Here is a 14624-nt window from a genome sequence, read left to right as displayed (position 1 = left end):
TATATTGGTGAACTTTCTCCAAATGGTAAATATTTCAAATAATGCAATGGGTAATACGGAGCCGAATGTATTTATATATTTAATACATACTTATTTAATCTGAAACTCGAACACACACAAGATTCTAAATTGAGCAAAAATAACTACCGCAAAACTCGCTAGTACTATGAGATTAGTCTTTTTTCAAAAAATTTGAGACAACAAACTTTTTATATTTGTTGGGACCCCACCCGGGAAGCGCTGCTATGTCCGGAATTTGAGAAAAATTGCCTTTCAAAGTTCTAAAAAAGAAATAAATTTGTCGTTATACTATAACTGAACCTGCCAGAAAATCGCGACTTCGCACCTAAATAACAAAATCTGTTCAGCTGTCTTCGGTCCTATGGAATGCAGTTTCTCAATATCCCTTTGACTTCCTTTATTAAGTGTTTTTAAAACCCTTTTTGAATGTGCAGTATACGGACTATCACTATAAAACCGTTCTTCAAATACAAACTTCTTTAAATTGGAAAAATAGCAACTTACTTTACGTTAATACCCTGTTCCACAGAATCATCAAATCGACGTCGTTTCTTCGTAGGGCTGTATTTATCTGTAGCCTTAACAACTTTCTTTCCTCTTCCTCCCACTTTTTTCTGCTTGTTTGCATGGTCAGTACAAACACTTTGTTCCGTGTTTCCATGATCAGAGTTTCTTTGTAAGAGGCGCATGCTTCTTCTAAACGCGTATGATTGCGATTGCTTCCTTTTTGTTGAATCGAACTCAAATGTATTCTGCATGTCCAGATCAAAATGATTGTTATTCGCTGAGTTGTTTAAAATTTTGTTTAACTCAATACTATATTTTACTTCTGGATTATCACGATTTTTTAATGAATTTGAATCAAACGACACAACATCACTTAATGCAGAAGAATCCAGCTCAACTGCTGAGGCGTTTTTTAACGACAATCGCATGCTTCTTCTAGGAATCACTTGTGCAATCTCCATATCTATCGGGGAAACTGAGAATTTAGTTTTCCTGGAAGGTTTTTTCTTCTCAGGAGGTTGTCTTGGGATTTTAAATACGGGTTCAATGTTTTCAGTAAGGACATCTCCAGGGCTGCTATACTCCTTTAATTTAATAAAAGAAAAGTGATAAATCAGATCTAAGCTGTTGGATTTACACGTAACGATACGAAAACCTTAAGGCAACTCATCAAGATTCTACTTATATGTTTATATTACACAAGCTGTCCCGGAAACATTGGTACAGAATGTATTTTTAATTCTTAGAAAGCTCGTAGTGCGTAGTGTTTTTTTGCTAATTTAATTAGCTAAACTAACGCACTTACGTTATGTCTTATGGCTTACGTTAATTAAACTATAAAACCTGTTTTATTCAGTGATAATCTTACCAATCTTCTGATCGAAAGTTTCTCTCTCTCAATTGGACTACTCGTTGCAGCAATCGCTCTGGATCCTTTTATAGTAAATTGAGCAATTTCGCTCTGAACCATTCTAGATACCTCATTCTGTATTTTACTCCAATGAATACTAAAAATAAATTCAATTGGTTTTATCTTAATGTCGGTTTTACAATGCGCTGCTAAACTGCATATGCATACACTCAATATCTCAAAACTATTTAACTGAACATTAATGAACTGATATTTAAAGTGTATGTGTCCACTTCTTTACCTACTTGGGAGTATTTTCTTGGTTAAAACTAGCACTAACTCCGCCTGTATGCAGAGAAGATCTTGTAGGTCGTTTCAGAGTATTTTTCACTACTGTTTCTAAGTGAATCATCAATGAGGCCTCCATTTTGGTCATGTATTTCCGGATTACAGGGCTGGAACTAAAATATGAAATATTTCATAAAAAAATGAGTTAAAATTACACCTTAGAGCTTGCTGAGTTAGATCACCAACTGAAGTTGCAGAGGCAGAGGACATAGTAGAAATCTGACTTAAGCTGTCTACACTACTAGTATGGCTTTCATTTATTGTAGGTAAGGATGCTAGGGCCATCTTTTTAGCAGCTGGTGTTTTAGAAGTTGAAGTAGACCGTTTCACTGGAGTTCTTCCAGAACTAAAACTACTTGGATTTTCCATTCTGTACTTGTCAATAATCTGCCATTTTTTTCATTTTTAGTGTATGATACTATTACTTGTGTTAGTCCTTACCAGTTTAACCTCAGGGTTACACTTAATCCCTTTGGCTCTATTTGCAAAATCTAAAGTTTGTACTGTCTCAGTTAAATCCTTGGGGTCCCCACTTACGCAAGCGATAAGTGATATGTAATTGTCAATATTCAAAGACCCTTTTTTATGAGAAGTTTACTAGTGAATTAAATTTTTTTTATTTTAATTACATTAGCTACCTTGTAATATGCTGGTTATCATAGATTGCCTATAAGGAATGTGTTTGGACTTTGAGAGCAAGGCTGAAATGACTTGCCCAATACTCAACAGGCCTTTATTTATATTAATCCCTTCCTGGAAGGTGCTTCCTTGACTGCCAGTCTTCCTAACACTTTCAGATCCAGCAAGATCCACTAAGTTTAACTTTGCATTTATTTCTTTAAACTTGTCTTTCAGACTGAAATATACAGTAAATATTGCATGGGATCTTGAGCTATTGGCGTTTTGCTTGGTCTCTCCTATATGCCTGTTCTTGTTACCTAATTCCAGCAGTTCTTTGGCTTCCACAACACTTGCTACATGTTTCACACTCAGACCCTGTATAATAAATCCTGCAATTATTTAGATGAAGAGAATGGTTTTAAGATAGGCATTGAATTTGACATATTACCACAGACTGACAAAGGTGACTTATTCCCTTGTAACAAATCAAAAACTTTTTCATTATAAATTTCACAGAAAGAAACAAAGACCTCAATTTCAGCTTCACTTTTCTCATATCTCTCTTCAAATATTTGCTCTAGAGCTCTGGGAATTATTCCACTGTCAGAAGAATTGCTGAGTTTCTGTAGTTAAAATGTGAATGCATTTATGAGTTTTAACAGTATGTAATTGTACCTGAAGTCCAGAGCCCATAGTGTATGTTTTCCCAGTTCCAGTTTGTCCATAAGCAAAAACCGTACAGTTAAAACCTTGTTTTATATAATCAACAAAAGGTTTCACAGCATCGTTATATACAACAGTTTGATTACTCTCTTTGGAAAAGATATGGTCAAAATGGTAAAGTTGAGACCTCTCAGGTATTAGCAGAATCTATGGTAGATTAATCAATGCTCATATATTGATGAAATAAAGGTTTACTTTAAGTAGGAATCTACAATAAGTAATTTGTGCCTTACCGCTGGTTCTTTACTAATTATTTGTAAACAGGAATTTGCATTGTTGTTCAAATTAGGTGAGATCCTAACACAAACATTTATATGATCCATTTTGCGTGCAAAATCCGTAAGTCAACGCACGCACTTAACACAACGTAAATGGTGTAATGCTATGCATCTTTAATCGAGTCGTTATTTTTCTGGGTAGAATAAAAATCTACAAGAAGCATCACTTGTGTGGTGAAAAGGAAACATGTCAGTGAAGTGGTGAAATCAGACACTAAATATTAAATAATAAACTAAAAATGCTGAAGAAAGAATATTTAAAATGTAACGAACAGTCGTAACGAACTTTGAAATGCATTTAAACAAACGCAACACCTAGGAGATGTCAAAAATGATTTTCGGTGCTAGAACGGGCACGCTGCTTATCAGGTATACTGCACTCCGTCTCGCACACTGTAAGGGAACAATTTTGACTTTTGCTATTGAATGCCAAATTTCTTTTATTTATTAATTAATTTAATTTAGAATGTATAGAAAAGTATAACGTAAAATGAACTTAAATTTTTCTTTACATACCTAAATGTTTAGATAGTTTCTTATAAAAAAATCAATTAAAAATCGGTTTCCCATACATTTCAATTGTAAAGAAACACGGCATTTCACGCAATGCCTGGTTCAACACTTTGGAAAATTAGCAATTTTTATTATCTAGATTTAAAAATTTTAAATTTCATTCAAAACAGAAACAAAAGCTGGCAGATTAACTAACTGTCAATTGGTCAGATGCTCAATTTTATCAGTTGTGTTCTAACTCCTCCTAATTGTACCGATTTCCGTTCCGTTTTCGTCTCAATTCTTTTTTTTAAATTAATCTCTCATTTATTCTGGTGCTAATTATTTCAAATTTTACTATTTTAGGATTATTTACATCATTTATTTAAATATTATAAAATTAAAATTCCTTGTCCCAACCAATTTCCACCAATCACAGCGCTTCATTAGAGACATTTAACACTTAGCTTATTTTATTGGCGCGCCTGCCCCTACTTAACCAAAAAAAAAAAAAGAAGCGGAAACCATGTCCGCTGAAACTGACACAGGCGTTCTCTGTCAGAGCCAGTGTCAAATTCAAGTAAACACAATTTTATTTTATTTTAGTCTTTTCCCTAATAAAATGTAAACCACTTCTCGTTATATAAAATGGCTCAAGGGGTTTTGAGCTCGGACATTTCCAGGAGAAATCCCCAGGATGATTACGAGCTGATCCAGAGGATCGGGAGTGGGACTTATGGGGACGTTTACAAGGTAGATGCCAAGTAATTAACATTTAAATTTTCAATTAACTTATCGCATTCCGTCAACCATTGCAGGCGAAAAGACTATCCACCAACGATCTGGCCGCAATTAAAGTTATTAAACTTGAAGCTGGTAAGTTTGTTGCATTGAACTACCATGCATGGATATCCTTTGTTCTGGCCTCTCATGTATGGTACTTGAACCCCATTTCAGGAGATGACTTTGGCATTATTCAACAAGAGATACTTATGATGAAAGATTGTCGGCATGCCAATATTATAGCGTACTATGGAAGCTATTTACGAAGGGATAAACTATGGATTTGTATGGAGTATTGCGGTGGAGGTTCATTACAAGATATCTATCATAGTAAGTCTTGTGCCTATTTCATTGTAAAGCAATTTATTGGCTTGCTCATCTTAGGGGCTATTATGGATAATTTGATTTTTATTATTTTATAACAGGGCTCAAAGTTGAGAATACAAATAAATGTATATGTATAAAGTTTGCTAACTTGCCTTTCAGTAACAATTTTGGAAATGTACTGTTCTCATGAAAAAGTGATTATTTTATCAAGATCTTTTTAATAGCCATGATGAGTTACAAGCAAAGATTAGAAACTTGATTTATTTGTGAGGATCACTGGCAGAGAGGGTTTATTTGTCATTAAGTATAACAATCACATCTGGTGTGGTAGTACTTATGTTATATCATTTGTTAAGTTGTATTTTATTACTCAAAGTTTAATAGGTGTTTGATAAGGCAAGATGTAAGGATTTGAAAAAAATAAAAACATTGATAAAAGGTGAACCATTTTCAGAAATGTAATGAACAGCTTTTGCCAAAAACTTGCAAAAAAATTATTTATTAGAAATCTTCTGTCTAAACTTGAACTTGTATGTCCAACTTTACTGCTGTTGAAAAATTCAAATTTATATGGCAGTTAGGGCAGGATAAAGTCATCAATTCTTTGGACGCATGTATATTTATTAATAAATATTGTTTATAGGAAAAATTGTGAACTTTAAGTCCCTCTATGAGTCACTGATGCAAAATAACAAAGCAGATAGATCAAATATCTTACAACTACTGGTTTTTTCAAATCTATTTTCTCAGAAAAGAGGACACCTTCATACCTCCCCCTCTTATTATGTTATTATTATTCTGATTATAGTCATATGAATGCTTTGATAATACATATTTCAATATTTAAAGAACTTTATGGGTCTTATATAGTAGAACAGATAGAAAAGCTAGCTGTCAAAAACTAATTTATTTTCCCTAATTTCAGTTACTGGGCCTTTAGCAGAACACCAAATTTCCTATATGTGTAGAGAAACCTTGCTAGGTCTCTCTTACTTACACGGAATGGGTAAAATGCATAGGGATATTAAGGGTGCCAATATACTTCTCACTGAGAGTGGAGATGTCAAACTAGCCGATTTCGGTGTTTCGGCTCAAATAACAGCAACTATAAATAAAAGAAAATCATTTATTGGCACTCCTTACTGGATGGCTCCAGAAGTACGGTTTGGTTAATATTTAATTGTATTTTAGTTACTGAAGAATAATAATTGTAGGTTGCAGCGGTTGAGCGTAAAGGTGGTTATAACCAACTGTGTGATATTTGGGCTATAGGAATTACAGCAATTGAATTGGCAGAGTTGCAACCTCCAATGTTCGATTTGCATCCCATGAGAGCACTTTTTCTTATGTCGAAAAGTGGGTTCAAACCCCCCACTTTGAAAGACAAGGAAAAATGGTACTGTGTGAACATGCTCCATTAGTAAATTATTTATGAACTTTTTCTAGGAGTCCAACATTTCATAATTTCGTTAAGGTAGCGTTAACTAAGAATCCCAAAAAGAGACCGACTGCTGAGAAGTTGTTGCAGGTAGTTTTCCGTGGATTATGTGTGAAAATTTAGGCTTACGAGAAAATTGTTTTAGCATGCGTTTTTTCAAGGAGAAATGAGTAGAAGACTGGCTTTAGAGTTATTGCAAAAAGTCAATAATCCCTCGCATATGTTCGCTGATATTGAACCTGATGAAGATGGGGTTCGTTTCGCTCTTTTAAAACTGAACAAAAAAAAAATACAAAATGGTTATTTTAGGCCGTGCCAAACGTCCCCCAACGGATAGCATCCCGACTGACCTCCAGACCAAAGCCCCAAAACGCCCAGTTCGTAGACATAAACAGTATAGATGAAGCTAATAACACCTTACAAAGGTTAGGTAAGTTGAGCCAAACATAAATGTACATTTTAGGAGCTATATTCCGAGTCGTTTATAGAAGAACCTAGTGACGTAAGTGAAGAGCAAAATCAACCATGGAATCTGACTGACATTATGAACAATGTTACCAGCGTGCACAATTGCGTGGAACATCAGAACAAGAAATGGGGAATTGGGGCAGCTTTCGATTCCTTGAATCGCGAAAAGTGGGTATTTTGTTTAATGAAATGAGGGTAGTTATTGTAATTCTAAACATACTGTTTTATTGCAAATTGTCTCGTTAAATCTTTTTTTTTGTGTAGTAGTCCTAAGAGGAAAGCTTTGACTGGCTCGCAAATATTGAAAATGTCGCTGAGGTTAGATCTATTGTGTGTGTGTGTGTGTATGTGTGTACGTGTGCGTGAAAGTGTGTTTTACATTTTGGTTGCGTTTTTTTTATATTTATGAGGTGTAAATCCAAAGCTCAAAGACTAGTTGACCGATGATAAGTGTCAACATCCATTAGCCGCCTTTACACAAGAGGACTTACCCGCTTGAAAATACCCGTTCAATAAAAGTCTCTTACATTATTAATGCAGCCAGTCCACCGCCCGTCTGCCCAGAGAATCCATGATCGCAATACTTGATTCCTGGATAACCCGAAATCCACATAATTGTTTTCACATGAACCGTCCAGAACCATGTGACTGTTCCAGGCAGTTTTGAAGTCAAGAGGCGAGTTATTTCGCTGATTCTTTTTGCTTGGAATAATGCAACGTGTCAGCATAGATTTTTCGCGATGCGATTTCGATCATACATTTCTGTTCCGTTAGAGGTTTTGGAACTGGCTGTTGCACTCCTCCAGGGGGGAGGGCAGCAGCAAACAAAGAATATTAAAATGGTCATAAATATTTTTAAAAGAATACCAAACGTATGCAAATTACATAAATTACACACACCAAGCCGATCACTTGCAATTGTAGGCAGTTTCTCTTTTACAAAGAATAAAACTCGATAAATTGTTTAATCTCTTTGATCACACGACCCGGTAAGATTTAAAATTTCAATACTTTCAGCGCGTTAATTTCAGTTGGAGTTTTTCTAATTTGCAAGTGTTCAATCGCCCGGCTGAATAACGCGGGGAATCCCTCTTGTGTAAACGCCGCAATCGCTCTTCCCTAACGTCTTAAACTGGAGGGTTTTTGAATTTTTATTTAACAGACTTTAACCAGTACTAACTTTGTGATTTTTTCATTTAATTTTCTAAAAAAAAAACGTCTATTATACAACTTATTTTAAATTAATGTTATATTATTTAGGAGTCTCTTGCAGTACATAGACGAAGAATTAATGATGAGGTAATTTTCTTCTTTAGTTCGCTTTTACTAACCTAACCGCACTCGATCTCTTCGTTTTCGCACTCCCTCTAACGCTTTTCATTTCGAGTTTCGGTTCCATTTAGGGGGTTGTGGTGTTTCAGTTTGTTTGGTGCTACATTAACTGAGTGACGCATATTGTTTTTTTACATCGTTCCAGGGGCACCTTCAAGTACGGACGTGCCGACTACGAGCAACAGTAAGTCCATTCATTAGTCCGACTAATAGATATTGTAGTTTTTTGCCACGATTTGCGTCATTTCAAACGTAATTTTTACCTGCCGGTTTTAAATGCGCCTCATATCGTTCTTAATCGTTATAGCTATTAAATTGCAACTTATAAAGTTTCAATGAGGCGCCAGTATTAAGAGTTATTAACTGCGCCTATTTTTAGTCCAGGACCCTGTTCAGACTGTGAGTATAGACGTGATCTTGTGCGATGCTTTCGAGAGTATTTTGATTTATAATTTTAGCGAGTCTTGTTTGAGTTTGGTTGTTTTTATGATCTAATTATAATATTTATGTCTCATGTATTGGCATTTAGTGCCTTCAACGTTGTTTATTTTCAGTTCTATCAAAAAAACAATTTTCGCTCGGTGTCACGTTCCGTTGCGTGTGCGAATACGATAAAGGAAAGTCTGACTACGTGGTGTCAACAGGGCGATCAAAGTGCCAGCTATTCAATTATTAGATGGAGAAAAGCGGCTGGCGATCATTACTGACAAACGAGGCGTCATACGGTGATGCCAAGACTGTCATGTAATGTTGAAGCTTATAGAAGTACTGCTATTAAATAGTGGCTTTAGTTTTGGCTGCACCGCCTTTCAGGAGATCCCCATCCTTAACTTGGACGCGCTGTATGTGTGAAAGTAAACTATCTTTTGGACTAATCAAGTAAAAGACAAACGAGCCAGGGTGTTTACCAACAACCAAGCTTGTAAAAATAACCTAGATACGACGAGGGTACCACCTGATATCGAGCCAATCCCGTCGCTCGAATAGCCGATACGGTAACTTGGTCCCTCCTCTCCTAGCGTGCGAACCCGCATTTTCTTCTGAAAGAGTGCCTGTACTTATCTTATCAATGAAGTAGACATAACTATCTTCGTTTCTATCGTTTTCCTAACTGACCTAAACATTACGCAGCATAAATATTCTAATTAGATCATAAATAGACCAATAATTCAATCATCATTAGAACCATTCAGTATCTTTACGTTCAAGCGCTAAGGGGGCGATTCAAACTTGTTCTAGAGCGACTCTGCCCGTTCAAGACTCAGAGACGAAATGCGACGTTCACTCGTCCTCGAGTCCTGTGGACGATTTGGCCCTGAACGGATCGCCCAGGAGACACTCGTCAGTAGATGAGATTTTTGGTTTAGTTAATTCGATGAACATCAACGGCCAGAGGCAAAGGTCGTTGAGTGACAGTTCGCGAGCTGAACGAACGTCTAATAATGGTAAGGGCAGACAAATCCTTGTGAGTATCCACTCAGGATGTATTCAGATCGATCCTGTCAATGAAAGCTTCCTGGCATGTGTTAGGAAATTGCCAAGAGTCGTCTATTGGGCGGTTTCATAGAACTTCTCAAGGTTAAAATCTATTATTTTCGAATACAGGGTGATCACCATCTCCGTATTTATTTCTGTCCTTTGCACAAACACTAGGGGAGTCTAAACAAAACCTCAACAATGATTCGAACGCTCCTGATCTGGTGGCGTGTCCTCCAGTTCCGCCCAGGAAACATCGAAGAAGACACACGCCGCCGCGACCTCCCAGCAACGGGTTGCCGCCCACTCCCAAGGTGCACATGGGAGCCTGCTTTTCCAAGGTTTTCAATGGGTGTCCCTTGCGAATACACTGCACGGCCTCGTGGATCAATCCTGACACTCGGGATCAGCACATATTGATCGGTGCAGAAGAGGGAATTTACAACTTGAACCTCAACGAACTGCACGAGACTTGTATTGATCAGCTCTACAACCGCAGAACGGTTTGGATGTACGTTATCAAGGACGTGCTTATGACGCTTTCCGGAAGTATGTCATGTTGAGGACTGTTTGTTTGGATGTCTTCAAATTGCGTTTTTTTTTTTTTTAGGCAAAACTCCCCAGTTGTATAGGCACGACCTGATAGCGCTGCAGAACAAGCAGTCGCACAGGTTCAGTATGCATATGAACCGGATACCAGAGAAGTTGGTGCCCCGGAAGTTCGCCCTTACCACTCGAGTTCCAGACACGAGGGGGACCTTAAAGTGTTGCGTTGCAAGGAATTCGTATAACGGCTATAAGTACCTGTGCGGGGCCACCGCTACCGGCATCTATTTGATGCAGTGGTACGACCCTTTGAATAAGTTCATGCTGCTGAAGGTGAGGGCTGAGGCTCAAATATGGATAGATTCAAATAATTGAATAGTGCAGGAATACATGTTGGGCGGTTTTTGGTGGTGGGAACGTTGGATGTTAGCCATCTCCGTTCGATGAGTTAATTGCACGCTATTTACAGTTAAAATTAACCGAGAATAACATTCACACTTTACCAAGGCGTTCGAGGATTTACTTTTTGAGATATCCTTATTCACGTGATTATTTAAGCCTGTAAAAACCCTCGTCAAAAATGTCTCATCTGTCTTTAATACTGTTATTCTGTAATTTCAGCATGTAGAGGCAGTTTTGCCCTGTCCCCTAAACGTATTCGAAATGATTATCACCCCGGAATTGGAGTATCCGATGGTATGTGTGTCCATCAAGCAAGCGTACCAGCCCAATAGGTTTAAACTAGATTTAATCAATTTAAATTCAGGTGAGTTTCGTAATTATTATTAGTATTTTTTTGAATGGTTGTTATGAGATATATTAGAGGGAAATATGGAGTTTTGGTGAAGTTTTAGGTGAGTGCTATTCAACCGACGCGATCAAATATTGTTCCCTCGACGCTCCAAAATGGTGCGGCTATTTGAAAAATCCCTTTTGTATGTATTGTGTGTAGAGTTGCTGGTTTGAAGCGCGTATCTAACACCCTGTCAGTAACCGGAGTAATTGGCTTCGTATGAGGTTTACTTTAACGTTTCCACTAATCGGATTTTACTGCCATGTGAATATTCGCTTCCTGTTCGTCTCACTAGCATTGAAACCTCGTGTTTGATCGATTGTACGTAATTAAATTCAAGATTCTCCGGGCTAAACTGCAGAGAAGCCACTTTTTCTATGTCTTGCTCTAAACAAACTTAAACAAAAAACTATTTTTATTCCTATGAAATCTAAGCAGTTTGGCAAGTTTTACTGACTAATTATAAATCAAGTTTGCATCTTATTATTCTAAAACCGGAAGTGTGGAGAGAGAGTTTTAAGCAAAATTTTACAATAGAAAAAACATGAAAAGGGCCTTCTGACGATAGGTTAGTTTAGATCACGTGGTTAGTCCAGGCAAGGAGGATTGAGTACAAAAAAATAGTAGTTTTCTAACTACTAATTTTTGAAAATTAAAGCCATCATCAGGAACATTCCCTCTACTAAAATCTAGACAGTTTAATAGGCCGACACCGCACTAACTAGAAACAGAGTTAAATTAAACTACATAATTGAAACTTTACAAGCAAAATTTAAGTTCACCATTACGACAAGAAATTTCGAGAACGCTCAACCGATTCTCGAAAATAAAATGCGCCGGGTCATGTGACAGCTGAGCCGTTTTAGGGAAACTCACTCCTAAAGTTGCCCTTATATCCCATGTGTAACGTTTCAATTGTCGTGTAGTTTATGCCCGAATTCTATAACTATTTACGTTCAACGTTAACGATATTGGAACTTTGACTTGAATGATGAAAGTTACAGCGATGCACCGCTGTAAAGATACACCCGATGTTATAGAATTGTACTCGGCGCCTTTCTCGTTTTGCAACGCTATGTTTCTCACGTCTTCTCAGGTTAAGAACACAACGCCGTTTTTTAGGGGCGAGCTGGTTCCACTCGGACGAACTCCAGGACATGGACGGCACGGCGACGGTGATTCCCCGGCGGGAGAATCTCAACATCGCGAACGTTACGCAGCTGGACAAAGACGTCATTCTAGTCTGTTACGATAACTTAGTTAAGCTAGTCACGCCCCAGGGCCGCCTTAAAGTCAGCAAGAAGCAACTTTCGGAACTGCGGTTCGACTTCAAAATCGATACTATTCGTACGTATTCCAATAGAGATCAAACTTCGTTGACTCCTCAACTTTCTTTAGTACGCTTTTTCACTAAAGAATTTTCCGACGCATCTTCATTTACGCACTTAAGACTTGATTGTATCGGATTTTCTCTTCCAGTATGTCTTGCCGATAGCGTCTTGGCTTTTCACAAGCACGGAGTGCAAGGGAGGTCTCTGAAAAACGGGGAAATTACGCAAGAGATTACCGATACTTCTAGGACTTATAAGTTGTTAGGTTCTGACAAGTGAGCGCCACGTAAAAGCTAAGAAAATCTGCATTTACTGGCATTTACCATTTTCCAGGGTAGTGATGTTAGAAAGTAATTTACTAAGGACTGGGACTTTGACTAACGAAGAGGGTCACGACTTGTACATCTTGGCAGGACATGAAGCTAGCTATTGAATTGTTCAGGTAAGTCATGACATTTTCGACGTTCATGAACAATCACTTTTTTTACTTTTGTTCATTTAACAAGCGCGTTCGAAATTTACTCATCACCGACCTAACGTTAATAACCATTTCAAACAGGAGTACTAATTTCTTTTTAGGTTCTCACAGAACTTCCTGTCGGAAACTAATTTAATCAAAATAATAATTCAATTAACTTCCTAGATTAGAAGTTTTCTAGGGCGAGACTAACGTAGAGTTGCTCGAATTCTAGGGGCGTTTTCTTAGATTTTCGCGAATTATTATCATATTTGAGTTCTGGACGAAATGGCGTACTAACTTCCAATTTCAATACAAAAAAAAAACGTATAAAGGCAAAGACCTTACTCAATAACTCTGCGAATCGACATGCTCTACAGTAAGCCCTTTCGTCCTGAATCTAGTGTTCGCAGACATAAGTACCTTCCTAACGATTAAAACAAAATTTTAACATATTTTGGCGAGATAATATAGAAATATAAACTTGGTATTTTGTAGATAAGTCAGATTGCGGAAAATTATTACATAGCGATTTTATGTATAGAGAATAAACATATTTTGGTGATCGACAGGAGCAAATAATTAATATTTTAAGAGAATAAGTACCTTACCTGGAACTTAAACAATATGTAATAATGCGATTGAAAACCAGGGCCTTAATCTGTGTTGGGAAATTGTCGGATGTGTGATGTCGGAGAAATGAAATGGTCGATAGAAGAAATGAAACTATCTCAGACAGCTTGTACTTGTGTCAGATTTTAGAAAGAGAACCATCCAGTCTTGATAACTTTAATTACCACATACTCTGAATAAAACCGTTTTAACGTTTCTCAACATTCCCACACATATTCCGCCGCCAAAGTTATCGGGACAGAGGCCTTTCGGAAACATTTTCATTAGTTATGTCCAGCCGAAATTTTGTTTAAAGCGTCAGATCCCCATTTATTGTAATTAAAACTTAGAACATTCCATATTGTGTGAAAATATATGCAAAATTAATAAGCTTTCCGTTCGGCTGCCATACAGGGTGATTCTCCCACCAATCTTACCTGACGTTTTGAACAAGGTATCTCTATCTTTTGTTGTAAATAGTTCTTAATTTAGGTTATTCTATGCTTTAACACATCTGAGATTAATAGATAAGGAGTACACGCGAGTACCGCCTTTACTTTTACACAACTATTTTTCCATCTTTCCAGAGATACCGTTCAAACTCGGTACCTGTGAAAAGAAATCGGAGAGTTTCTTTTATCATAATAAATTAAATAGTTTGTTAATATTTATACTAAATCATTGCTCACATACTAATCCAAACATGCATTAGTAACTTATTTACAGCACATCAGGCTGTGTTTTATATTTTAATTTAAATCGACTCTATGTTATATTCTAGCAGGGACGACCCTTGTTCCTCATTGTACATATTGTATTATAATTACTACTCTTAATATAAGTAACATGTCTGATGAACATACCAAAAAAAAACAATATTATTTAACTTAAATCCTCGTTAGACTTCAAAAATGTTCTACCCATGTAAGTAACTGTTTAATTTACTTTCCCCTGTTTTAGTCTTTAGTAAAAGAAAATTAATGCAAACACAATAATCCGTTCTACAAGGAAGAATATCAGTTAAGTATACATGTTATTTTATTTACCAAAATAAATATTTTAATTGTTCTTGTGTTCCATTTACTCTTTAATAAGACTATGCTTAGCCGTTCACAAATAAGCATTGTGCTTATGAGGCACGTGACATATTTAGGGTGTAAAATGACGTCATAAGGGAATTACTGCATGACGGCCTACCATTAGAAAAATCCATCGAAACGG

General features: G+C 36.8%; 2 protein-coding genes across 9 annotated transcripts; one reads left to right on the top strand and one right to left on the bottom strand.

Moving 5' to 3' along the window:
- Window positions 1–43: 43 nt before the first annotated feature.
- On the bottom strand, window positions 44–3996 carry LOC136344373 (uncharacterized). Of its 2 annotated transcripts, none has more exons than XM_066291781.1 (12): window positions 3865–3996; window positions 3304–3499; window positions 3023–3217; window positions 2796–2970; window positions 2365–2736; window positions 2168–2304; window positions 1884–2113; window positions 1684–1833; window positions 1397–1535; window positions 526–1112; window positions 347–469; window positions 44–281 (listed from the first exon to the last, which is right to left on the bottom strand). In XM_066291781.1, exons 2-12 carry the CDS (start codon window positions 3391–3393, stop codon window positions 173–175), a joined length of 2307 nt encoding a protein of 768 aa, XP_066147878.1. In that variant the 5' UTR covers window positions 3394–3499; window positions 3865–3996; the 3' UTR covers window positions 44–172. The 2 variants fall into 2 exon arrangements, with proteins under 2 accessions (XP_066147878.1, XP_066147879.1); XM_066291782.1 differs by having other exon boundaries at window positions 3304–3482; window positions 3921–3968.
- Window positions 3997–4268: 272 nt separating this feature from the next.
- hppy (MAP4K3-like protein hppy) lies at window positions 4269–14471 on the top strand. 7 transcript variants are annotated; one of them, XM_066291763.1, is made up of 21 exons: window positions 4269–4593; window positions 4659–4716; window positions 4798–4953; window positions 5876–6108; window positions 6165–6346; window positions 6397–6478; window positions 6534–6641; window positions 6698–6818; window positions 6877–7024; window positions 7121–7174; window positions 8117–8155; window positions 8334–8372; window positions 9428–9633; window positions 9842–10213; window positions 10275–10543; window positions 10832–10976; window positions 11059–11145; window positions 12126–12350; window positions 12483–12609; window positions 12668–12776; window positions 12914–14471. In XM_066291763.1, exons 1-20 carry the CDS (start codon window positions 4489–4491, stop codon window positions 12765–12767), a joined length of 2856 nt encoding a protein of 951 aa, XP_066147860.1. In that variant the 5' UTR covers window positions 4269–4488; the 3' UTR covers window positions 12768–12776; window positions 12914–14471. The 7 variants fall into 7 exon arrangements, with proteins under 7 accessions (XP_066147860.1, XP_066147861.1, XP_066147862.1 ...); XM_066291764.1 differs by lacking the exon at window positions 8334–8372 and having other exon boundaries at window positions 4271–4593; XM_066291765.1 differs by lacking the exon at window positions 7121–7174 and having other exon boundaries at window positions 4272–4593.
- The last annotated feature ends 153 nt before the right edge of the window (window positions 14472–14624 follow it).

This window comes from Euwallacea fornicatus, chromosome 17 (genome assembly GCF_040115645.1).
Source record: "Euwallacea fornicatus isolate EFF26 chromosome 17, ASM4011564v1, whole genome shotgun sequence".
Taxonomy (NCBI): domain Eukaryota; kingdom Metazoa; phylum Arthropoda; class Insecta; order Coleoptera; family Curculionidae; genus Euwallacea; species Euwallacea fornicatus.
This window is presented reverse-complemented; position numbering and strand designations above follow the sequence as displayed.